Source organism: Panthera leo, chromosome E3 (genome assembly GCF_018350215.1).
Source record: "Panthera leo isolate Ple1 chromosome E3, P.leo_Ple1_pat1.1, whole genome shotgun sequence".
In the NCBI taxonomy this organism is placed as follows: domain Eukaryota; kingdom Metazoa; phylum Chordata; class Mammalia; order Carnivora; family Felidae; genus Panthera; species Panthera leo.
In genome coordinates this window covers 28,364,813-28,390,015 of record NC_056694.1, presented here as the reverse complement: position 1 = coordinate 28,390,015, position 25,203 = coordinate 28,364,813, and the positions used below count along the sequence as shown (strand labels likewise).

At 51.2% G+C, this 25,203-nt stretch overlaps 1 protein-coding gene across 3 annotated transcripts in view; it reads left to right on the top strand.

The window, feature by feature from the left end:
* Positions 1–25,203, top strand: part of ABCC1 (ATP binding cassette subfamily C member 1) — a 139,887-nt gene that overhangs the window by 41,520 nt on the left and 73,164 nt on the right. The window contains exons 2-7 of one of the 3 annotated variants that reach the window (XM_042921379.1): positions 613–789; positions 2,836–2,961; positions 6,427–6,564; positions 7,501–7,626; positions 19,585–19,646; positions 21,841–21,972. In XM_042921379.1, coding sequence (XP_042777313.1) covers positions 613–789; positions 2,836–2,961; positions 6,427–6,564; positions 7,501–7,626; positions 19,585–19,646; positions 21,841–21,972 — 761 coding nt within the window. Of the gene's footprint in view, positions 1–375; positions 790–2,835; positions 2,962–6,426; positions 6,565–7,500; positions 7,627–19,584; positions 19,647–21,840; positions 21,973–25,203 lie in introns of those variants that run through there. The other 2 variants (XM_042921380.1, XM_042921378.1) reach the window with 2 other exon arrangements.

Sequence of the window (25,203 nt, the reverse complement as noted above, 5' to 3'; positions counted from 1 at the left end):
GGTCGTGATGCTGGCGGTGGTGGGGCTGAAGCAGACTTTCTAAAGCCCTCAGCTGACAAGATTGCAAAGTAGAATGATTCATGACGACCAAAGGATTCCTTAGCTGACAGGAGAATACCCTTCTGGGTTCCTCCAAATGGCAGTGCCCATCTCTTGTACGATTGTGGAGCTTGCGACAGGTCCTAGGACCTAACTCTTATGTGAGACAGGGCCTACCTCGATTCCTTCTTTCTTTAATGTTTAAGTTTGTTTATTTCTCTTGAGGGCGGGAGGGGCAGAGAGAGAATCCCAAGCAGGTTACGAGCTGCCCGCGCCGAGCCCAACGCAGGGCCGAAACCCACAAAGCGGGAGGTCATGACCTGAGCCGAAGTGAAGGATTGGGGGCCCAGCCGACTGAGCTGTCCAAGCGCCCCTCTGTTTCTTATTTTTTGTTTCATAGTCTCGCTGGCTCCTGGCCTCTCCAGTTTACGTGTGCTGCCTCAGAGGGCCTCAGGTGGACGGAGGGCCTTGTCTGTTTTCCTCAACCTGTCGTATCTAGCTTTGAACTCGATGCAGACGTCTGTGGCTCTTTGGTGCAGCCTCTTGACCGTGACCCTGTGTTTCTGTCCGCAGGAGTGGAGAGTGACATGGAACACCAGCAACCCCGACTTCACCAAGTGCTTTCAGAACACCGTCCTCGTGTGGGTGCCTTGTTCTTATCTCTGGGTCTGCTTCCCTTTCTACTTCCTCTATCTCTGCCACCATGACCGGGGCTACATTCAGATGACACATCTCAACAAAACCAAAACTGTAAGTCGCTGGGCATTTCCTCCTGGTGGGGGAGGTGGGGTGTGCTCGGGTGGGGGTGGCGGCTGGTGAAGACTGACCTGCTTCTTGTACTTCGGTGGCCCTGGGTTCCTTTTTCTAGAAGGCGGACGAGTGATGTGGTGGATAAAGGCTGAGGCTCTGGGTTCAGACGTGGGTGCAGACGCTGGCTGCTCGGCTCGCTGGCCGTATGACCCGAGGCTGTCTTTTTTTATTACCCCAAAAGTGTCGTTACCTTGACAGAATTTCAAATTGCAGAAGCTCGGCAAGGAAGATCCCAGGAGCTCCCACTAGCCCTGTACACCCGCTAGTCACGGTCACAATTTCTAACACGTTTCCACCTTTGTTTTGTGCTTTGCTCTGGCACTCTCCCTGGACGCGTTTGTTTTTTCCTGAAGCATCTGAGAACCGGAACCATCCCTGCTACGTGGACCCTTGATTCTTCAGTGTGTCTTTTCTCAAAACAGGGATATTCTCTCACGTAATGGCAGTTCAGTTAGTAGAGGCCATGGGCGTAATACTTTTAAAAAGAATCTACTGCCTGCGTCCGATTTTGTCACTTGTCCCAATACTGTCCTTTCCAGCGCCCCCACCCCCCTCCAACCCCAGCTTGGGATCCTGTCCAGATCCTGTACTGCTTTTAGTCACGGGGGGTCTCTTTTGGTTTTCATATTTCCCAAGACTGATTTCCATAAAAAGAGGGAAACTTGAGTGGTTTCACTGAGGCTGTCCCTTTGCCCATAGGACCCTCATCGAAACCCATCTCATTCATCCCACGTGAAACGCTGTCGATTTCCCTGTCCTCAACTAGATCCAATGTCTTTCTCTTGAACACTTTGTACTTTTTGGGGAGAGCAACGTCTCCCTTTAAAATGTTAAACAGAGGGCGCCTAGGGGACTCAGTCGGTTAGGCGTCTGACTTGATTTCGGCTCAGGTCATGATCTCACAGTTTGTGAGTTTGAGCCCCACATAGGGCTCTGTGCTGACAGTGCGGAACCTGCTTGGGCTTCTCTCTCCCTCTCTCTCTGCCCCTCCCCTGCTCGTGCTCTCTCTCTCTCTCTCTCTCTCTCAATAAATCAATAAACTTAAAAAAAACAAAAACAGAACTGAGAAACAGTCTTTAAAAATTAAAAAAAAAAAAAGTAAAACAGATTTTACCAAAAAACAAAAAAAAAGCCTTGCCTAGAAGCCCTCCAGTAGCTTCTTACCACAGGGAATAAAATGTTCACAGTGGCCCAGCTTGATCTGGCCCCAGGTTCCTCTTCAGCCATCTACCGCACTCATTGCTCATTACATAGCAACCATAAGCCAGTCACGTATGTTCGTGCCTCAGGGCTTTTGCACTTGCTGTTCTCTCTGCCTAAATTGTTCTTTCCTTCAGATAGCCACGTGTGGCTCATTACCTGTATGTCACCGGATTGGAAAGGCCTTCCCTGACCACCCTGTGTCATGTGCTACCTTTTCATGTCGCTTACTCTCTCTGGTATTCTATATTTTTCCAGTTTGTTTCTTGCCCATTTCTTCCCACGAGGGTCTCAGCTCCACAAAGGCACGGATTTTTGTGTGTTTTGTTCCCTGTTGTATCCTTGGCACTTTGAAAAGTATGTGGCCCTTAGTAGGCCCCCAGTGAACTTGGGTTGGATGAATGTTGTTTAGTGAACGCTTATTATAGGAGGGGCCTTATGCAAGCATCCAGGGTAGCAGATGGAGGTCAGCTGTAGACTGAGATCTTGAGTTGTCAGGGGAAGGGAAGAGCAGTGCACGGACAACGAGAGTCTTGCCTTGGGTATGAGAGGACGTCGTACTCTGGTTACAAACTGGTGTGTGATGCCGCAGAGGGTGGCTCCCCCTCCCCAGGACTTGCGCGTGTTCCAGAGGGTGTGTGGTGTGCTATGTCTAAGGAGAGCTGATGGTTGAGGGGCTTGGCTGGTCCCTCCAAGGCTGAGCTTTTGGTGGGGAGTTGTGGGGCGGGGGGTGCTCGGGAAAGTTCCAGTGCTGTCCCTTGTAAGACGTGTGTACTTCTTTTCCAGGCCTTGGGATTTTTGCTGTGGATCGTCTGCTGGGCAGACCTCTTCTACTCTTTCTGGGAAAGAAGTTGGGGCAAATTCCTGGCCCCAGTGTTTCTGGTCAGCCCAACCCTCTTGGGCATCACTATGGTAAGTAGGAGCCAGCTGTCTACCAGGCCCCGCGGAGACCAAAACTAGCGGCCAGCGTTTAGAAATTCGGGGCACCTGGGTGGCTCCGTCGGTTAAGCGCCTGGCTCCGGTCGTGATTTCATGGGTTCGTGAGTTCGAGCCTTGCCTCTGGCTCCCCACTGACCGTGCAGAGCCTGCTTGGGATTGTGTGTCTCCCTCTCTCTCTGTCCTGCCTCTGCTCATCCTCTCTCTGTTTCTCAAAGTGAATGCATAAACTGAAAAAAGAAATGAGAAGATCTCACATCTCCCGGTAAAAATCCAAAAATCTGGCTCCTCTTGAAAAAGTCACAGGCGACACCAGCAGCCTCCTAGTTTTCTCGGGCCAGGAGTTGGAGACAAGACCGACTCAGTTCCTGTCCTCATGGAGTATATGTCTGGTTATGCGAACAGACACTCGATGAATGAGTCCCCAAAAAGGCACAAAATGTTTGCTCTTGTGCGAAGCACTGCAAGGGTGAAGTTTGGCAAATGTATGGGGTCTGGGGGCTAGGCAGGAAGGGGTGATGGAGCTGAAGCTGAAGGATGAGCAGGATGTTACAAAGTTGCATAGTCTGCGGGCAGAGGACTCTCCATTTGGAGAGAATAACACGTGCAACAGTCCTGGGGTCAGAGGAAGAAATGGAGAGTTGGCCTGTGTGGCTGAGGGAGAGGGAGTTAGAGTAGGAGAGGGCAGCTGGGACGGCAGCAAGGGCAGAGGGCTGACCTCATAGGACCTTGAGCTTCAGGTTAAGTGGGTTTGGTTTTGTTCTTCATTCCCAAACTTGGGTTGTAAAACTTCCTTGCGCCATGGGCCCCTTTCTCCTTGGCCAGTCAGGTCTCAGGATAATGTCCTTAACACAAACGCATAGGATCACAGAGGACACCCTTCAGGCACACACATGGATATATGTGAAGAATTTGTGATTACATTTATGTTTCCACTTGAGGTTTAACTTACATATGGTAGGACTCACTTTTTCTTCTTAAATAAGTTCCTAAGTTTTGATAAACCCACTCACACTGCCAGCTCCACAACCGGGATCTGCAGCAGCCCATCACCCCCAAAAGTTCCGTCGTGCTGCCCCCCCTCTGTGGGCAGCCCCAACCTCCACACCCCCGTCCCCTGGCAACTACTGGTGTGTTTTCTGTCCGTGTCACTTTGCCTTTTCCAGAACGTCATGTGAATGGCACTCTGCTGGCTGGGGCAGTTTGAGGCTGACTTCTCTGACCTGTTGTGTGAATCCAGAGAGGTTTTTTTTTTTTTTTTTTTCTTCTCAAGCTGCTCAGTGTATTTGATGGCATGGTTTTGCCATACAGTGTTTATCCATTGTTGAGTAAAACCAGTTAGCAAAAGGGGTGCGTGTGTGGCTCAGTCGGTTAAGCATCCCAGTCTTGATGTCACGGTCATGAGACAGAGCCCCAAGTCTGGCTCTGCTCTGGGCATGGAGGCTGCTTAAGATTCTCTCCCTCTCCCTCTGCCCCTCCCCCGCGCACGTTCTGTCATTCATAAATATATAAATAAATAAATGCATGCAACGAAAGATTAAGAAGCAAAATAGATATATGCATTTCAAATCAAGATCTCCCAGCGGGTAGGATGCCTCTGTAATTCCCGAGCAGTGATGACTATACGTGATAGTTGGACATGTAACGTCTTCAGTTGTATATTTTCAGATAGGATTTCTTTTCAAATTTTCTTTTTTAATGTTTCTTTTGGCGAGAGCACGAGCTGGGGAGGGGCAGAGAGAGAGAGAGGGAGACACAGAATCGGAAGCAGGCTCCAGGCTCTGAGCTGTCTGCACAGAGCCTGACGTGGGGCTCGAACTCATGAACTGTGAGATCATGACCTGAGCTGAAGTCGGACTGCTCAACCAACTGAGCCACCCAGGCGCCCCTTCAGGTGGGATTTCTAATGGTGACGGTGTCCCAGGTACTACTAATACTACGTGGTTTATTGCCATCACTCACAGCTGGGGATGCTGATGAGGGAAAGTGAAGCTATAGTTGTTTTCCTGTCCAAGTTCATGGATCCCTGGGTCCCAGCCACAGCCCGTCCTTGGACCCCAGGTTGAAACCCCAAGTCCTGAAGGGAGAGGTTTTGAGCGAGGGTGTGTCACGCCTGGCTCTGTGTATTGAAAAGCCGACTGTGGCCTCTGAGTGGAGAGCGGATTGGATTGTTGGGGCAGAACTGGAAGCTGGGAGTCCAGTGGGGGGCCCGTGGGGTGACCCAGAGTGTTGGGAGGGAGCTGAGGCCAGGGTGACCAGTGGCTAAAGTGAGGATCTGCCTTGATGGCAGATCTGCAAGTTTCTGATAGATTGTAGGGAGTGAGAGAGATCCCCCCCGCCCCCCACAGGTCCATAGATGAGGACAGACAGGCGGTTGTGTTTCTGGGGAGTAAGGGCAGGGGCCATGGGTGACCCTTCAGCTCCTCATGACTGGCTTTGGGGACACGCCTCGGGAGGCCAGCTCTGCCTGTCTGGAGAATGACCGTGGCAGTTCCTTCTGTAGAGAAAAAGTAGTTTTATCATTTGTTTTCTCTCCCTGATCGTAAAATCGGGGTGAAATGGAAGTAATAGCCTCAGGTGTCAGGAATGACATAAAATCCCATTGTCCCCCGCCAGCCATCATTCTCATAAAGTCCCCTGTAGGTGACATGCATAATTGTAGGTAGATTAAAAGTAAGCTTCATTTCCTTTTGAAGGAGAACAGTTACCACTGTTGCCCAGAGGAGAAGAATTCGTCCCAGTCAGGGATGGGATTTGAACATAGGTCTTTCTACCTGTAATTAAAGGCTTGGCCCACTGCCTGTTTTTGTCAATAAAGTTTTATTGGCACTCAGCCATGCCCATTCATTCAAGAAAAAGTGGGCCTATGTCTGTTCCAAAAAACATTTTTTTAATGTTTACTTATTTTTGAGAGACAGAGACAGAGCATGAGCGGGGGAGGAGCAGAGAGAGAGAGAGAGAGGGAGACACAGAATTCGAAGCAGGCTCCAGGCTCTGAACTGTCAGCACAGAGCCCGACGTGGGGCTGGAACCCACCAACGGTGAGATCATGACCTGAGCCAAAGTCGGAGGCTTAATCGACTGAGCCACCCAGGTACCCTGCCTACATCTGTTCTAAACTGAGCTTCCCCCCCACAACTTTTCATCCAGCCCCAGATCTATTCATGATCTTCTTAAATTCCCACAACCTTCACGTTAGATGCTATTGGCATTTCCGTTTTGCAGATGAGGCAGCGGAAGCTCAGAGAAGTTCAGTGAGTTGCTCAGGGTCACCCAGCAAGGTGAGAGCGGAGCTGGTTTTGGAGCCAGGTCCCCCCCAGGCTCTTTTTTGCACCACTGAGCTGAGGACAGCCCTGCTCCAGTCCTGACAGCTGCCGGGGTTGTGGGCGGCCGTGGGGCCCGGTCTTGTGACAACTCCTGTTGTATGCTTCTCTCTTCCAGCTGCTTGCTACCTTTTTAATTCAGCTCGAGAGAAGGAAGGGAGTCCAGTCCTCGGGGATCATGCTCACTTTCTGGCTTGTAGCCCTACTGTGCGCCCTTGCCATCTTGAGATCCAAAATCATGACTGCCTTAAAAGAGGTAAGTGGTGGCCTCGAGCGGCCCTTGGGAAAGGTGCTTATTCCTTCCAGCTTATGCGGAAATCGTGCATTGCCCTGGGATCCAGACAATAAGTAGTATACGGGCCCAGCTTCTTCCCCCAGGGATTTCGCTAACTCATTCAGCCTTCCATCTAGAACGTTCTTTCTTCAGAGCCCCATTTACTTGTGTAGCTTCAGGGGCCCATGTGGGTTCTCTAGGGGTGGGAGCCCCAGACAGGTGCACACCACCCTCTGAGCCCCAGTCAGCAGTGAACAGCAAGGCAAGTCAACTGTAGATAATCTTTAGTGTGCACCAGAGCTGAGCGGGGAGTGGTGTTCACAGAGCGGCTGCCCCCCTAGGGGGCCCGATACTTGACTAAGGTTTTTTTCCATGAAGAATCTTACCGACTGCTGACAGTTACTCCGACAGGGTTTCTGAGCCTCAGCACTAATGGACATTTTGGACCGGAGTTGTCTTTGTTGTAAGAGACTGTCCTGACCTTTGTAGGATGTTTGTGGGGCATCCCTGGCCTCCGCCCATGGATTCCAGTAGCAGACCCCAAGTCAGGGTGAACAGAAATGTCTCCAGATGCTACTAGATGTTCTTTGGGAGGCAAAATCCTCTGTGATTGAGAACCACTGATCTGTTTATACATGGAGAAACTCAAGTGCACAGAGGCTGAGTGAATTGACAAAACCCCGTGGCCAGTACGAGCGGGGCCAGGCCTTGAACGTGGGCCGGTTAACTCTCAAGCCCGAGCCTCCTTTTGCCACATTGGATGCCCTCACCAGGCATCCGGAAGCATGCTGTGATGGGACTGCCTCTCTTCTGTTAGGGCAGGAAAGCTTATTACTGGGTCTGCACCTGCTCCCCTGGCCTCTGCAGGCTGCTTCCAGAAAGTGACCTTCTCTTCCTCCTTCCTTGCCACACTTCTAGGGTGCTGAAATTGACGTGTTTCGCGATGTCACTTTCTACATTTACTTTTCCCTCGTGCTGATTCAGCTCGTGTTGTCCTGCTTCTCGGACCGATCGCCCCTGTTCTCTGAAACCATCCACGACCCCGTAAGTGTGATCGGAGACACGGGTGTGTGTGTGTGTGTGTGTCTGTGTGTGTGTGAAAAATATTATACGATGTTAGCTAACATCGATTAGACACTTGTTCTGTGACAGTATCATCCATGTGGGATCTCGTTCCATCTTCCCCCCTACCCCACCAAGGCCCAGAGAGAGAGGTAACATCCTCCTTCCCACTCTACAGATGGAAAAACTGAGGCCTCTGTGTGCCTAGGGGACTTAAGGAAGGAATCTGCTTCATACTTGTAAACGTCTGTGTCTTACAGGCCTGCCGGTTTGATCATTTGGTTGCCATAGCGATTTTAGAAAATGTCAGCAAAACATTTAAACATGAAGATATTTCCCCTTATAACAATGCAGGTTTTCTAGAATAATGAAAAGTTGTGTCACTATTCGGGCCATTGCCCCCCACAGCAGTACTTGAGCTCCGCGGAGGAGTGCGGCCCTAGTCTACACGGTGCCCAGCACTCCCTCTTGTATTACACAGTCTGCTTCCTTCTTTCGTGGTATGTCCCTGGCCCTTGAGGGATTTGAGTTTGAGACCCTGAGTCTCTTCTGTTATTTTGAGGGAAGCAGGAATCTTCTCTGGACCAGTGGGTGTGAGTGGGTGCGGTAGAAATGACCAGTCTTCCTGTTGACAGAATAAAAGGGAACATAGCCGTTGACCACTGTTGCCTCCGTTCTTCCTCCTGGCTTCCCCCTTTTCCTTCCTCTTGCCCCTCTCCCTCCTTCTCCCTCCCTCGTTCCATCTGGTGCCAAGTGCCAGGCCCCGGTCTGGGCACAGGGCTGTGGCAGTGCCTAACACAGAGATCTTGCCCACCTCAGGCTTCTGTTGTCGTGTGGGCCGGAGGGACAGTCTGTAACCCTGGACCCAAGTGTATATCAGTCAGGTGGCAGTGAATCTTGAGGAGGAGAGGAAAGCATGGAGAAGAAATGCATGTGATGGTTGAGGGTCGTGTGCAGTTTCGAGTTGATAGGAGCCATCAGGGAAGGCCTCCCTCATGAAACCTCACTGCGGTGCGGGAGCGAGCTGAGCAAATACCAGATGAAGAGTGGTCCAGGCGGGGTTGGCAAGTGCAAAGGCCCTGGGGCAGGAGCTGCCATGGACTGTCAAGGGAGCAGCAGGAAAGGCCAGTGTGCCTGGAGCAGCATGAGGCCACAGAGGGCTAAGACATGGCGTCTCAGAGGTGGGGACCGTCGCCTGCAGTTGTGCGAGCCATTGGACTTTACTCTGAGTGGGAGGGGAACCTTTGGAGCATTTATTTGACGCTTTGTTCGTGGCTAGTCAGCTGTTAACTGGCAAAATGGCAGCAAGGGCAGTTCTCAGCTGCTGCGATTCTCTGGGGTTTGGCCTGAGCCTCATCAAAAGGCTGAGGCTGCCTTCGTGGAGGGCGAAGGCAGCTGTGGGGAATCGGCTCTGAGGAACCGAGTTTTTACGTCTAAAAAACACAGGTGTGCGTGTTTGCATATGTGCATGTTGTTGTACGTGTGCACATGCATCTGTTTTCGTTCACGCGTGCGTGTGCATATGCGCATTAGCGTGTTCTTGGGCGCGTGTGTGTGTTTGTACGTGTGCAAAGTTCACAAGGGCAGCGACGACGCCTGGGGCGCCCACTGGATCCCGGCTCACGCCTGCCACAAAGGAGAGGGGCTCACATGTCTGTGGCTGCCGTGTCTCCTGCTGAGCAGGGTTTGTGCGCATGGCGGTGGGTGTTGGTCAGCAGCGTGTCCCCATCAGGAAACATTTATTGGTTTATTTTCAATTTATTATGTTTTTTTACATTCATTTTTGAGAGACAGAGCACAAGCGGGGGAGGGGCAGGGAGAGAAGGAGACGCAGAATCGGAAGCAGGTTCCAGGCTCCGAGCCGTCAACACAGAGCCCGACGTGGGGCTCGAACTCACAGACCGCAAGATCATGACCTGAGCTGAAGTCGGACGCTTAACCGACTGAGCCAGCCAGGCACCTCGGGAGAGGGAATTTCTGATGTCTGGTTCCCTCTGGGGATCTGGATAAAAATTCCTTTTTCTTCTTTCCCCGGGTGCCCATACATTAGGGTGGTTCATAGAGCTGGCTTTTTCCTCCATTGTGCTTTCTGTGTTCCCAGCGGCCTGGGCCTTGGGCCTGCTCTGCCACACTGGGGCAGCTGGAGGCTGGGGTGCCCAGGACTGGGACACTCTGTGTCTTGTCCCCAACCATTCAATTTTAGGAGTCTAAGCTTACAGAGATGGTTGGACCGTTAGACCCTAACTCACACCCTAAATCTGATGGTGACAGCACGAAGCCTGCTTGGGATTCTCTCCGTCTCCCTCTCTCTTTCTGTGCACTCCCACTCTCAAAATAAAAAAACTAGTAGTTTATTGTTACGTTTCATAGTCCTGGCTGTTGCCCGGGCTCAGCTGCGGTTCTCCCTCGGGGTATCCCTGGTGGTAGCAGTGGGAAGGCGGCTTCTCACTCACTAGGCTGGTGGTTAGCACCAGCCCCTGGCCGGAGCCTCAGCTAGGGTTGACGGTCCATGTCAGGGTGGCTTGGGTGATCTCACAGTGTGGTGGCCTGTGTCTGAGAATGAGTGTTCCTAGAGAGAGTGCCAGGCAGAAGCTGTGTCACCTCTTACGACCCAGTCCCAGATATCACACAGTGTCACTCCTGCCACAGTCTGTTGATAGAGGCATCCACAGAAGTCAGCCTGGGTTCGAGGGCTGGGGACACAGACCCCACTTCTAGATGGGGGAGCGGTCAGGTCTCGTTCTAAGACGAACTCATGAGATGGCAGATAATGTCTGGCCCTCTTTGGACAGTACAGTCTGCTGTGTACCCGCAGGAAGCTTGTGGCCTCGCGGGGGACAGCCATTGAACGGGTGGGCAAACAGCCGTGTACCTGCAGTTGAGGTGCAGGCTGGGAAGGCTGGGAATCAGCTTATGGGACTTAGATTTGTGACCCCAGGCAAGTCCCTCCTCCTTTCAGGACCTCACCGTTCCCTTCTTGATAGTGGGTTGAGCCCCATTTGGTGCTGGGATCTGAGGCCGGTGATCAGGGAGAGGAGGACACCATTAGGTGCTTTCTCTGCCTGTCTCTCCATTATCCTCAGGGCTCCCATCACAGCAGAGCCCAGAAGATGGGGAGAGCCCAGCCCCAGCTGCTGTCCTGACTTCGGAGCCGCAGTCACATGTTGTCTGTGCACACAGGGAGCAGTCAGCCTTGCCCTGGGGTGGCCAGGGGCAGGTGGGGCCTGGGTGGGAGCTGGCAGCACTGGGCTTCTCCAGGCTCACTCCTGCTGAGTCACCAAAGTCGGCCTCCTCTCCAGCTGGCCCTGTGCCCTTTGCATGACTCAGACGGCTGTGCTGGCCCTGGTTTTTCCGTGGGGCTGCTCCCCTCTGTACCTCCAGGCCCTGGGCTGCCTGGAATCTGGGAGCGGCTCATCTAGCCTTCCAGGGCTCTCTTGGGGTTCCTGTCTGGCCCTTTCTGTGATCCTTGTTGGCCCCAAGGCTACTGCTTAGAATGGGGCCCGTGAGAGGAGGGAGGTGTTTCCTTTTGCCCTTGGAGGCATCAACGGCGAATGTGGTCATATAGCGGACCCCCACTCCTCAAAGTGGGGTCTTTGGACCGACGGCACTGGCATTCCCCGGGTGCTGTTAGAAATCCAGAGTCCTGGGCCCACTGAGCCCTGCTGGGTCATAGCCTCATTTTAGCAGGATCTACGGGTGGTGCACGGTTGAAAAGCATTGGTTTAGGACATTTAAAACACATGTAAAACTGCCCAGCTCATTTGGCATAAGAGGTAGTTTTAGTCCTGTCCATAAATACGGGAAATATTTCCCCCAGCACTTTGCTGTGAACGCGGAAAGTGAGTACCCATCCACTCTCCAGTTCGATTCTACAGTTAACATTGTGCTCAACTTGCTTTATCACATATCTGGCCAACCAGCCAGCCAACTGGCTCATTTTTTTGGTATCTGAAACGTACTTTGAAATACTTAGTATGCGTTACCCAGACATTTGCACCATGCAAACCACTAGCCAGAGTGCAGTATCTGTATATGCTTCTGTTTTATGTTTCTCTTAAAGCAGAATTTGCATAGTGAAATTCCTGAATGTAAAAGTTACCGGTTGAGGAGTTGTGACAAATGAGTAATAGCCCAAGCCCTTATCAAGCTACAGAACACTACCAGGACCCCAGAAAGTTCCCTCCTGCCCTTCATGGTCAGTCTTGACCCCTCACACAATAGAGGCAGCCACTGAACATGGACTGCTTTGTGAATGCATCGTAAAGTCTGTTTAAAAAAAATATTTTTTAATGTGTCTTTATTTTTGAGAGAGAAAGAGCATGAGCAGGGAAGGGGTGGAGAGAGAGGGAGTCACAGAATCCGAAGGAGGCTCCAGCCTCTGAGCTGTCAGCACAGAGCCCGACACAGGGCTGGAACTCGAGAACGGCGAGATCATGACCTGAGCCGAAGTCAGACGCTTAACCGACTGAGCCACCCAGGCACCCCTCATAAAGTCTGTTCTTAAGGCTTCTCTCCTTTATGCCGTTGGTCACTAGTGGTTTGGTATTGTGCAGGGGTGCAGGGTGGAGGGGCTCTGGGTACTGAAATGAACAAACTTGACCGTTGAGGAGGGGGCACCGGGCAAATAAACCAAGAGCTGTGGACAGTGGGGCTCCGAGGCAGGAAAGTGCTGGGGGCTGAGGGGCTGGAGGAGAGGTTCCTAACTCAGCCTGAGGCTCCAGGGCCAGCGTCCAGGGGAGGGGAGGCCTGAGTCTGAGAAACGAGAGGCGTCGGCCGGGCTTGTAAGGCCGGACAGGACGGGGCTCCCGGTCGAGGAACCAGCACGTAAAAAGGTCCAGCTGTATAAAGGACCTTGTAGGTGTTTGGGGAACTGCAGTGTTCTGCTTGGTTGGTTCGGAGGGACCTAGAGCTGAGCTTGCAAAATCAAGGGGAGAGTTGCATGTCACCGTGAAGACTTGGGATTTGGCCATGTTGGAAGATTCTCAGCGTGGGGGGGGTGTGACACGCTCAGGTTGCAGGTGTTTTCGGGGACCCCTCTGGCTGAAAGTAGGAGGGTGCCTGGGACACGGAGGGGCTGGTGGCACTTAAATAGCCAGCTCAGCAGCTCAGGCGGGTCAGGAGGAGGGCAGAGCCAGTCAGTGACGCTGTGTGTTGTCTTTTTAAGTTTCTTAGTCCTCGAAGCCTCCTGATGAGGCAGGGCTGTGAGTCTCATCTTATACGTGAGGTTACTGAGGGCCAGAGTGGTGAAGTGTCTTGCCTGAGTTCACCAGGCTGGATCAGAAGCTCTTCCTCAGGGTGGCACACCCGAGTGTGTATCTCTTGGAAGGCCCTGGGAGCACCCCCAGACTTTGAATCAGTAGCTCTTGGCGGGACCCATGCCTTTGCAATTCTAACAGCTTCCCAGGCGCCGTGGATGCTGGCAGTGGGAGACCCCGTCGGAGAACCCCTGCTGTAAGCCGTATGGTTGTGTCATCCTCCCCTTACTGCTGGGCATCTGGGTGGTGCAGAGTTCGAGTAACCGGCAGGAGACTAAAAGAGTCAAAACCAGAAACGCTGAGCGGGGATCCCGAGCATTTCTGACAAAAAGGCCAGAGTGCTGAAAGACCCATTCCCCAAACTGCCTGGTGGGAGAAAATGAATGACCAGCTCTTAAAGAACCAGTGCTTGGGGCTGTTGTACCAAATTGGTTTAAGCCACGTGGGTTTTGGCCAAATCGCCGGGTGCCAGATACAGATGCCAAAGAATGTGGCTCTCTCTGTACGTTGCATAAATCAGACTCTCTCTCCCTCTGCCTTCATCCAGGGCTTGTCTGAATTACTCTCCTTTCTAGGTGAATGGGGGACCAGTGAATAAGCTTCCTACATGCAGGGACAGGAGTTAGCTCTGCTTCAGCCTCCAAGGCTGGGAAACCCCCTCACTGACAGCGTTGCCATTCATGAGTTACATCAGAATGTTCTGCTTGGTTTCCATTGAATGGAATGCGGTCTGGGTTCTCATCCAGTGCCCAACCCATTTCTTTTTCTTTTTTTTACATTATCGGTTCTTGGGGCGCCTGGATGGCTCCATCGGTTAAGCATCTGACTCTTGGTTTTGGCTCAGGTCATGATTTCAGGGATTTGTGAGTTTGAGACCCGCGTCGGGCTCTGTATTGATGGCATAGAGGCTGCTCGGGATTCTCTCTCTCCACTCTCCCCTGCTCGTGCCGTCTCTGTCTCTCTCAAATAATAAATAAATAAACGTAAAAAAACGTAAATAATAAATAAATAAACGTAAAAAATAAATAAATGTAAAAAAGAGCTCAAGTTGTTTTTATCAAATAAAGCCTTCTGTGTCAGATAGGGGCTTCCAGAAACCAGATTCCAACTTACCTGTTTCCTTTTCTGCACTGGCAGTGGGGACCTTCTGTCAGCCTGACATGACTCCTAATAATCTGAAAATCCCGGGTGCCTGGGTGGCTCAGTTGGTTAAGCGTCCAGCTTCGACTCAGGTCATGATCTCACGGGTCGTGGATTTGAGCCCCGTGTCCAGCTCTGAGCTTTCGGATTTTGTGTCTCCCTCTCTCTCTCTCTTCCCCTCCCCACTCATGCTCTGTCTCTGTCTCTCTCTCTCTGAGAAATAAATAAACATTAAATAAACTTAAACAAAAAATAACCTGAAAATCCCTGTTTGGATTCAAAGGAGGGGGGAAGTGAATTGGACAAAGCTCTTGGAGAGTGCAAATTAGAAACTGTGAAACGTTCTTATAAATAATGTGATCTCACTGCTTTGGCAGGGTGCATTTTCTTGCAGCAGCTGGGATTTTTAGTAGCCGGGCTGAGGATTCCGCTTTTCCCTCTGGGCCATCGTTTCTTGCAGTCTCAGGGGTATGACCCCCATTTGTAGGGCGAAAAGGGAATGAACGTGCCTTCGATTATGCAGTCACAATATTGCTTCCTTCTTGTGCCACGGCTGGAGTTGCCTGATGGTGAGAGAATGCCGGGATTGGTGAGCCCCCTGTGCGCATAGATGCCTAATGCCCTGCTGTTTGCACGGTGTCTCTGTGCAAATGAGAAAAAGACATTGTACCCACTCCGGGTGGATGAGTTTGGGAACGGCCGGCCTCCTTCAGGCTGATGCAGCCCCTCAAAGGCACAAGACTCGGGGGTCTTGTTGAGCTGTGTCTCATTCCCCACCTGCCCCTCAGCTGGGCATCTCTGTATGAGGTCTGTAACCCGCACAGCTATGCTCCGTGTCCTGTTGTAAGACTCAAGGAAGACTGGATTTGGAAGCAAACGGCCGTCACTTGGGCTCTGGTTTTAGGCCTTAGTAACCGCTGTCTCGGGGTGTTGTGGGCTCTGATGTAAGCAGGGCTTAGCCAGCTTATTCTGTAGAAAGCCAGATAGTAAATATTTAGGCTGTGTAGACCACGTAGTTTGAGGTGCACCTACTCAGCTATGCCATTGCAGCTCAAAAGCAGATGCAGACAGTATGTAAATGAGTGGGCGTCACCATGTACCCATCAGACTTGACTTTACCAGCAGCCAGCCTGTGGGCCTTTCTTTGGCAACCCTTATATGAAGCATCTGGTACGGTGCTTGGTGCACCGTGATGCTACGAGAAATAGAAGATGGTACTATTGTTTCTACTGTTAGTATTAATCCCATTAATCCCATTTCTCCCACAGTCACTCCGCACCAGGTACTGTTCTAAGGATGTAACATGCTTTGTCTCATTTAAGCGCATCACCAGGTCCCTTGGCCAAGGTCGTCACGGCTAGTAAGTAGGGGGCAGGGCTGGGATTCAGAGCCTCTCTCTCACCTCCTTGCTGTTTGTTGCCTCTGACATAAGCAACCCCCCTGGCCCCCTTCTCTCCTGGGACCTTCATTGTTTTCCTCTGGTGCAGCTCTCTCTGTTTATACTTCTTTTTCTTTTTTTAAGTGTTTATTTATTTTTGAGACTAAGAGCACAAGCAGGGGAGGAGCAGAGAGAGAAAGAGACGGAGACATAGAATTGGAAGAGGCTCCAGGCTTTGAGCTGTCAGCACAGAGCCCGACATGGGGCTGGAACTTATGAACCGTGAGATCATGACCTGAGCCCAAGTCGGACGCTTAACCACCCAGCCTGGTGCCCCCCTGTGTTTATACTTCTGTATTTATTTGCATCTTGGTTTGCTTACTGTTCATCCCCCCAAGCTGGGAAGCGGTATTGGGTGGGGACCTCACTGTGTCGTGCATAGCCCTGTCCCCAGCCCGTAGCCATCTCCTGGCATATAAGCAGGCCCTCCCTAAACGTTTGCTCAAGAAATGAGTCATTGCCAGCTGTGCCCCCTCCCCCTCCCGCTCCCTGCCGGAACCCCGGCTTTTCCCGGTGCGTCAGAATTGGGCTACAGTTGAAGTGCATGTGAGATTCCCTGATAACTCGCTCACCACCAGCCCACAGAGCAAATACCACCACCTGTTCCATGAATAGTGTTGCCACCCCGGGTTGGAAAAGTTCCAGCTTACAACACTGTCCCACGGACACAGTTCACTTCTCCCTCCTTACAGTCCTGTGAGGAAGGCGGAGCAGCCGGCAGACCTGCTCCCATCTTTCAGATTCAGAAACTGAGGCTTTCAGGTGAAGGCACTTGCCTGAGGTCATTCAGGTACAAAATGGCAACCCTGGGATTTGAGCCCTGGTTCCACAGTTGGAACTTTCTCTGTGTTAGATGGGTCCGGAACGTAGGTCTGTGAGGCGGCAGTGTCTGATTTCCTTATTAAAACTTTTGTGAGGGGGCACCTGGACGGCTCAGTCAGTTGAGCGTCTGACTTCCGCTCAGGCCATGATCTCACGGTCATGAGTTCGAGCCCCGGGTTGGGCTGGCTCCTGTCAGCACAGAGCCTGCTTTGGATCCTTTGTCCCTCCGCCCCTCCCCTGCTTGCGCTCTCTCAAAAATAAAATTTGCATTAAAAAAAAAAAAAAAATCTCCTGAGGCCAGGGCCCCAGCCCGAGGTCTAAGCTGGTCTGGGGTGGGACCCTGGCCCAGCGTGTTCGGTGAGCTTCCCAGGTGACGCTGGCACAGGCGGGGCTGGGACACTCCAGAAACTCCTGGTACTCCATGGCCCCGGAGTGGAGCCCAGGATGCGTGTCTGTCACTGGGGAAGCTTTTCATCTAGCTTTTCATGATGGAAACTTCCGCGTGTGCACATACGTAGCCGGCAGGGTATCACCAACTGCCACGGACTCTTCACCCTGCACCGCGTCGTAGGTAAACATTTCAGCGTGTATCTCTGGAAGGCAGGGCTTTAAACGTATTTAGTAACTTGTTATTTTGAAATAACTTGACTTACACAAGGTTGTAGAAATGGTAGAATGGCTGTCTGCCCTTCTCCCCAGTGAGAGTAGGTGAAAGAGAAGAGTTCTTCTTTTATTGCATTTTCTTAAAAAACACATTTTTTGGGGGCGCGTGGGTGGCTCAGTCGGTTAAGCGGCTGGCTTCGGCTCGGGTCATGATCTCGCGGTCCGTGAGTTCGAGCCCCGCGTCGGGCTCTGTGCTGACAGCTCAGAGCCTTGAGCCTGTTTTGGATTCTGTGTCTCCCTCTCTCTGCCCCTCCCCTGTTCATGCTCTGTCTCTGTCTCAAAAATAAATAAACATTAAAAAAAAAAACACATTTTTTTAACGTTTATTTTTGAGACAGAGAGAGACAGAGCACATGCAGGGGAGGGGGTAGAGAGAGAGGGAGACACAGAATCCGAAGCAGGCTCCAGGCTTCGAGCTGTCAGCACAGAGCCCGACGTGGGGCTCGAACCCACGGACCGCGCGATCATGACCTGAGCCGAAGTCGGATGCTTAACAAAATGAGCCACACAGGTTGCTTTTAAACAGTAAACCATTGCTACTGCTATCTGGCCTGAAAGCATTAATAATAATTGTTGGATTTCGTCAAGTTTTCCAGTCACCCATTGTGGCTGCAACGCGGCACATCTTAACATTCTGTCCTTCCTTGTATATTAGCTGGACCACTTCTATGCAGAGACACTTCCCCTGTGGGGAAGTTCCTTTAGAAAAGGTGGGAAAATGCTTGTTGTCTGCCCATCTTCTCTTCTCAGAACAACGGCTTGCTTCACTTGTGTCTTTTCACGCACGAGGCCAGAGAGTTGCTCTTTTTTTTCCGCGTCCGTGTGAGATTGTGTATTTAAACATATGTGATGTTTAAATGGATGTTAAACAGATGTCTCAGTCCGTTCTACTTAGGATCCTGATTGTGACTCACACTGTCCCTTTTTGGGCTAATCGGAGTCACTTCTGGTTGCTTCTCAGGTCTTGGGGCGCCTGGGTGGCTCAGTGGGCTAAGCGTCCGACTTCAGCTCAGGTCACGATCTCGCGGTTTGTGCATTCGAGCCCCACGTTGAGCTCTGTGGTGACATCTCAGAGCCTGGAGCCTGCTTTGGACTGTGTCTCCCTCTCTCTGCCCTTCCCCTGTTTCCATGCGTGCTCTTTCTCCCTCCCTCCCTCCCTCTCTTTCTCTGTCTCTGTCAAATCTAAATAAAACATTAAAAATTTTTTTTTAATTTAAAATTTAAACTCCACCCGAATTTAGCTTGCTTGGTATCAGGCTTATCTGGTATATTTCCTGCCAAACCCCTTTGCCAAGGAGACTCTGGGAGTTAAAAACAAACAAAAACTTGATGCCCTGGTCCCACCCTCAGCCAGCTTAATCAGAATCTCTGGGAGGTGGGGACCAGGTACAGGTTTTTTTTGTGTGTTTTTTTTTTTTAAATTGCTCGCAGCCTGGATGGAAAACCACCAAGGCACAACGTATGTTCTCGCCTGGCTCTCCCGTGCTGTGTCTCTGAAAAAGGGCTAGAGACCTCATCCTTGCCTGGCGAGCGCCCTTCACCAAAATGTGTATTTCAGAATGTCGACCTCCATGTATCTGCTTGGAATGGAAAGTCGGCCCTTGCTGGTGGTCACGGAGGCTCCATGCTGACATCACTCTCCTGGTCTTTGCATTATTGTTGGATTGTGTCGGTGACTTCCCATTGCCCTTGGGATGAAGACCCAAATCCCTTACTTGGCCTCCAGTGTAGACTGGTCAGCCCCCTCTTAGTTCCTGGAATAGGGTTGTGTTCCCTTCTGCCACGGGGCCTTTGCACACACACCCTTGCTGCCAAGACTACCCTGCCTCTCCCCTTTACTTGTCATCCTCTACTCTTCAGAGCCCAGCTCGGGGATGCCTTCTTTGACCTTCGTCAGAGAGATCAGCCCCTGTCCGCTTATCCGCTCTCTTGCCGTGAGCTCACTAAGATACCAGTGATCCCACCGGTAATACTGACCTATCTTCAGGAAACAATCCTCACTGCAGTTGTGGTTGAGTGCCCGCTCACAAGATCCTTTGATTAATGGCTCTTTCCGGACGCTGCTAGGGGCTCATAGTCTGTTTTCACCACTTGCCTGGCAAGGTCATCCCATCTGTCTGTTCCTCTCTGTCTTTATCTCCAAAGCGAGGATGGTGCTTTTATCTCCTTGGTAGGCTGGTTCTAAAGATGAGATGAAATCGTTTGCATAAAGTACTTGTAACACAGCTCGCTCGCAGAGAAGTTAGCAGGTGTTATTCCTACCCCTGTGCACGGTGGGCTTCCTGACGGCAGGGATTGTGTCTGCTCAGATTTGTGTGCATGGTGCTAGGCATATAGCAGGTGCTCAGAAAATACTTGTTGAACGAATGAGTGAATGAATGACTGGGGTAACTTCGGGGGACCTGGGCAGCACCACAGCCACTGGGTCGCGGTGGGGATTTAAGAGGGGGCAGGGATGTGGCACACTGTACCACCTTTGCACATAGTTTTGGGGTGCCAGTCCTCGGCGTGAGGGTGGCTGCTGGTCATTTGAGAGGAAGACTGGTCACGAGCGCCGGCCCAGATGAGAAGATTAACGGATCATTTCTCTTTTCCTCCCACCCTGTGTTTTCTCTCCGCTAGAACCCCTGCCCGGAATCCAGTGCCTCCTTCCTGTCCAGGGTCACCTTCTGGTGGATCACAGGGTAAGGCCAGGCCGGTGCTCTCCCTCCCTCACCCTTCCCCCGGGTACGAGCGTGCCTGCCGGGGGCCCGGGTCTCAGGTGCTGACCCTGCGCCCACATGCACGGACTCGAGTTGTGTGAACCACGAATGGCTTGCACCTCTGCTCACGGCTTCACCTGGGGCCCTTACAAGCCTTGTGCTCTGAGCTTTCAGATTTGGGTACTTTTTTTTTTTTTTTTTTTTTTTTTTTTATGTCAGGTATAATTACCAACATTGGCATTGTTTCAGACCCCTTGCTAGCAGAAAAGTAATACCCGTGCTCCGTAGGAAATGTAAGAACACGCATAGATCAACAAGCAGAAAACACCCAAGGCAACCACTGACAGCGGTGTGATGGGCTCCCCTCTTGTCCTTTTTGGGGTACATTTTTTTCCTGCACGTCGTCAGCATCTTACCTGGGATTATTTGAATCCTTTTCCCCTCTGATAAGCCTGGTTCCTTGTCTTTATAAACTTTTCCCAAATACCTTTTTTTTTTTTATTAAGTAGCTTTCAAATTACTGTTAAGAAATAGCTTTTTAAAATTTTTTAATGTTTTATTTCTTTATTTACTTACTTACTTTAAGTTTGTTTCTTTTGAGAGAGACCGAGAGAGCAAGCCAGGGAGGGGCAGAGAGAGGGAGAGACCGAGAATCCCAAGCAGGCTTCACGCTGTGAGCCCAGAGCCCGACACGGGGCTCAGTCTCACAGACTGCGAGATCATGACCTGAGCTGACACCAAGAGTCAGAGCATTAATTTGAATGTGGACTGCGGGCTCTGCCATCATCGCTCAAATTTCTGATTTTGGTAACGGTGCTCTGGCTTCTGTGACAGCGTGTGGGTTTCCTTATGGGGATACACACTATTACAACCTAGTCTGAAGTGTCTCAGAAAAGAAGTGTGTTTGTGGACGTGTGTGTTTATGGCTAGAGACCCAGAATGGCTCAGCAGATGTGGCAAGATGTAAGGAGCGGTGAAGCAGGCGGAGGGCGGACTGGGATTCTTTGTGCAATTCACGTGATTTTCCTGTGACTTTGGTATTAATTCAAAATAGCAAGTTACAGTGATAGGTTTACTTTTTATTATGCAAGTGTTCAAACACGTAGAAAGATTAGTCTAATCAGTCTCAATAAACTCATCACCCACATTTGACAATTATTAATGCTTTGCCACTTGGCCTTAAAAAATATTTTTTTGGGGGGGCACCTGGGTGGCTCAGTCGGTTGGGCATCCAGCTCGGCGCAGGTCGTGATCTTGTGGTTTGTGAGTGTGAGCCCCGTGTTGGGCTCTGTGCTGACGGCTCAGAGCCTGGAACCTGCTTTGGATTCTGTGTCTCGCTCTCTCTCTGCCCCTCCCGCACTCATGCTCTGTCTCTGTCTCTGTCTCTCTCTTTCAAAAATAAATAAATATTAACAAAAATTTTATTTATTTTTTTTTAATTTTTTTTAATGTTTATTTATTTTTGAGACAGAGACAGAGCATGAACAGGGGAGGGCCAGAGAGAGAGAGGGAGACACAGAATCAGAAGCAGGCTCCAGGCTCTGAGCCATCAGCCCAGAGCCCGACGCGGGGCTCGAACTCACGGACCGTGAGATCGTGACCCGAGCTGAAGTCGGTTGCTTAACCGACTGAGCCACCCAGGCGCCCCAAAATTTTAAAATATATATATGTTTAAAAGAGTTTTTTTAAAGGTTATTTTATTTTGAGAGAGAGAGAGAGAGCTGGGGAAGGGCAGAGAGGGGGAGAGAGAGAGAATCCTAAGCAGGATCCACGCTTAGTATAGAGCCCCACACAGGGCTTGATCTCACGAACCACAAGATCATGACCGGACCTGAAATTGAGTCACACACTTAATTGACTGAGGCGCCCCCCCCCCCCCCCCCCGCTGCCCCCAAAATATTTTTTAAGCAAATCAGAGTGATTGTAATGATCTCTACCTTAAATAGTTTGTGTCTCTAAAAAATGGGGCCGTTTTGCCCTGGGCGGCCTCACAGAATTAGCAGTGATCATTTAATGTGCCCGTATGTGCCATACGTATTCCACTCTTGCCAGCTGTGCACTGCCCTCGGCCGCCCTGGCATGGAGAGCGGGCTGGCATGGCAGGTGTCGGCAGCGAGGGTCACCCTCCTCTTCCTCTCCAGACTGTCATCACCTCCCCCTTGTGTTTTGGCCCCAGGTTGATGGTCCGGGGCTACCGCCAGCCCCTGGAGAGCGCTGACCTCTGGTCCCTGAATAAGGAGGACACCTCAGAGCAAGTCGTGCCCGTTTTGGTTAAGAACTGGAAAAAGGAGTGTGCCAAGTCCAGAAGGTAAGTGTGAGCCTCTCTGCGACGACCTGACCAGCCCTTTGCTGCCGCCTCTCGCTGACTTCATGGTCCTGGGCAAAAGCTGCTTTACTCCTCCGAGCCAGTTTTTGCTCATCTGCAAAATGGGCATGAGTTGTACCTGTAGCGAAGGCAGTGTGAGTAGGAAAGAAGAGAGAAAAATGTGCATCGAGCAGTGATTGGTTCTGTTGGCTCAGCAGGTGTGTGCCCAGCCGCACTTCCCAAGGCCGCCCCACTTTGCCTGCCTCGCTCACGGCATCTGGCCTCCTGGGTGTTCTTGGCTGTTTTACGTGTTTTTGCTTCAACACACCACGCCCGTCACTTCCGCGGGTGTTCAGCCAGAGAAGCCCCCATCGAGGGTGCTTTTGACTGTGCTGGATTTATTTATTTATTTATTTATCTATTTATTTATTTATTTAATGTTTTTATTCATTTTTGAGACAGAGACAGAGCATGAGCAGGGGAGGGGCAGAGAGAGAGGGAGACAGAATCCGAAACAGGCTCCAGGCTCTGAGCCGTCAGCACAGAGCCCAACGCGGGGCTCGAACCCACGGACCGTGAGATCATGACCTGAGCTGAAGTCGGACGCTTAACCGACTGAGCCACCCAGGCACCCCGACTGTGCTGGATTTAAAACTAAAATAGACGTTAGTTTTTCGATCCGAAGGCGCAGGGGGTTCTGTGTAGCCCCCTGTCCCTGCACCTGCACAGCTTCTGTCATTATCAGTATCCCCCACCAGGTGTATGGATGAACCTACACCTGGCACGTCATTATCCTCCCCAAGTCTCTAGTTTGCATTATGGTTCATCCATAGCGTCCTCGATTTTCGATGCTCCTCCCACATAAGCTGCATGCCATCTCATGACCTCTTTTCTCGGGTTGTTTATTAATTTTTATGTTTATTTTTGAGAGAGAAAGAGACAGACAGACAGAGTGGGAGGGGGACAGAGAGACACGGAGACAGAATCTGAAGCAGGCTCCAGGCCCTGAGCCATCATTATGAAGCCCAGCGCGGGGCCCGAACTCATGAGATCATGACCTGAGCCGAAAGTTGGACGTCCCACCGACTGAGCACCCAGACGCCTCTGTTCTCAGGTTATTTTGGGAATCAGGCCAGGGCCTCCCCAGCACATTCTTTAATTTCCTCAACTCTGAGACATGTCAGTTGTCTGATACATCATTACGTCACGTGTCAACAAAAAAGGAAAATGGCTGTCATACTAAGGTAGGTCATTGGCCCTGTGCACCCTGGGTCCAGAGGAGCCGGTTGAGAAGCTGTGAGTGACTTGGGGCAGCGGCTGGTGGCTGTAGGGGCAGAACAAAAAGCGGCTGTTATCAGTCCTGTGGTTTTTATGCGGTGGACCTGTCGTTGAGTTGCACTGGCAGACGATGGGGCCAGCCTGGTGTGTTGCATCTGCCTGAGAGCAGTTGGCCCTCCCAGAGAGAAACCCTGGACTTGAGGTCTGGTTCCTCACTCCGTTGCTGGAACACCCAGCGTATAGGTCTTGGGTCAGGCTGGACTGGTGCGTGGGAATTTGGGACGTTGGTGCCATCGGCCACTGGGACGTCAGCAGAGGACCTTGTGACTCTGAGCTGGTGGCCTGTCCGTGGTGGCCATGGACACGGGAGAAGTTTTCTTAGGGGAGGCGTGTTGAGCGTGAGTCTCTGTGGGTGAGCACGGCAAGACGGGAGGTGTTTTCTGCACATCCTGCTCCTGCTGAGTCCGGTGCCCGTGACCCGCGTGAAGGTTCTCAGGCCCAGCTTCCCTCGCAAGCCCTGGCCGGTGGCATCCTTCGTGATGAGCAGGTTGCCGGAGACGGCGTGGGAGAGGTTGCCAGGGAGGCTCCGCGGAGGGAGGACTGGGCTTGCACAGGAAGCTCTGTCTACCTCCGGTCTGGCCCTTACTGGATTCGTTCAGCATATGTGATATCTGCTGATCATGTGTAGTCTTTTCAGACCCTCGGGGTTTGGAGAGGCTGTCCCTCAAGTCCCTTCGTGCCCTCCTCCCCTGTTTTGTACTCAGAGGGCTTTTGACGGTTCAGTGAGATCAGCATCATGCGATCAGCCCTGTCCTAGGCCTGGGTAAATGGCAGGCAGGTGGAACTGCACAAGTTGTCTTTATTTTGTGGGTGCGGCCACGGGCTGGGCGCTCCCATCTTGCCTGGGTGGGCGAGGCGAGAGCTGGCGCCTCAGGCTCCATCGTGGGCCACGCCCCAGGGGCGTCCCTCGCTGTCTTCATACCCTGGCCATTAGGGGTTCTCAGCACGGGGGCTCAACGCCCTGGGTCATTGGCAGATGGGTCACTCGCTCTGCTTCCAGAGGCATAAGCCAGATCTGGCACCTATAACCTCTGTGAAGTGGTGGGCGATTGGAGAGTCCTGTTCTGAGCTGGAATTTCTCGGTGTGGCCTTTTGTAGCAAGGCCTCTCCATTTCACCAGGAAACAGGATGCAGGTGGGAGGGAGAAATTATAGAGGGGCCCCAGCAGACCTTGTGGGGTGATGGATGTGTTCCCAATCTTGGCTTTGCTGACGGTTTCACAGTTGTATGTATCCCTACATGTCAAAACTGACCAAATTGTATACTCCCGTGTGTGGAGTTTATCATACAGCACTTATACTTCAGTAAAGCTAATATATTAAAAAAATCAGAGTGTTTAAAGATCGGGTGGCTCAGTTGGTTGAGCTCCTGATTTCGGCTCAGGTCATGATCTCACGTTTCGTGGATTTGAGCCACGCATCAGGCTCTGTGTTGACAGCTTGGAGCCTGGAGCCTGCTTCGGACTCTGTGTCTCTGTGTCTTTCTCTGACCGTGCCCTCGCGCCCGCGCTCACGTTCTGTCTCTCTCTCTCAAAAGTAAATCTAAAAAAACATTAAATAAAGATGGGGTTGAGTATTTTGCTCAATTGTCTTTGTTTTATAAAGAAATGCAACAGAAAATACAAAAAAACAAAACAAAGCACCAACATACACATGTTGAAAAGTGATTCTCAACCTTTCAGACTCATTGCTGCCTTGAGAACAAAAGATTTTCTAACACTGATACAGTTACTTTAAGGTAATATATCAATAGAAATAACCCACCCACATATCTAAAATTTTTTAAGTTAGCAAAATGCTTTTATTAGACTTTGTTTTTTATTTTATTTTTTTAATGTTTATTTTTGAGAGAGAGAGACAGAGTGTGAGCGGGGGCAGGGGCATAGAGAGAGAGAGA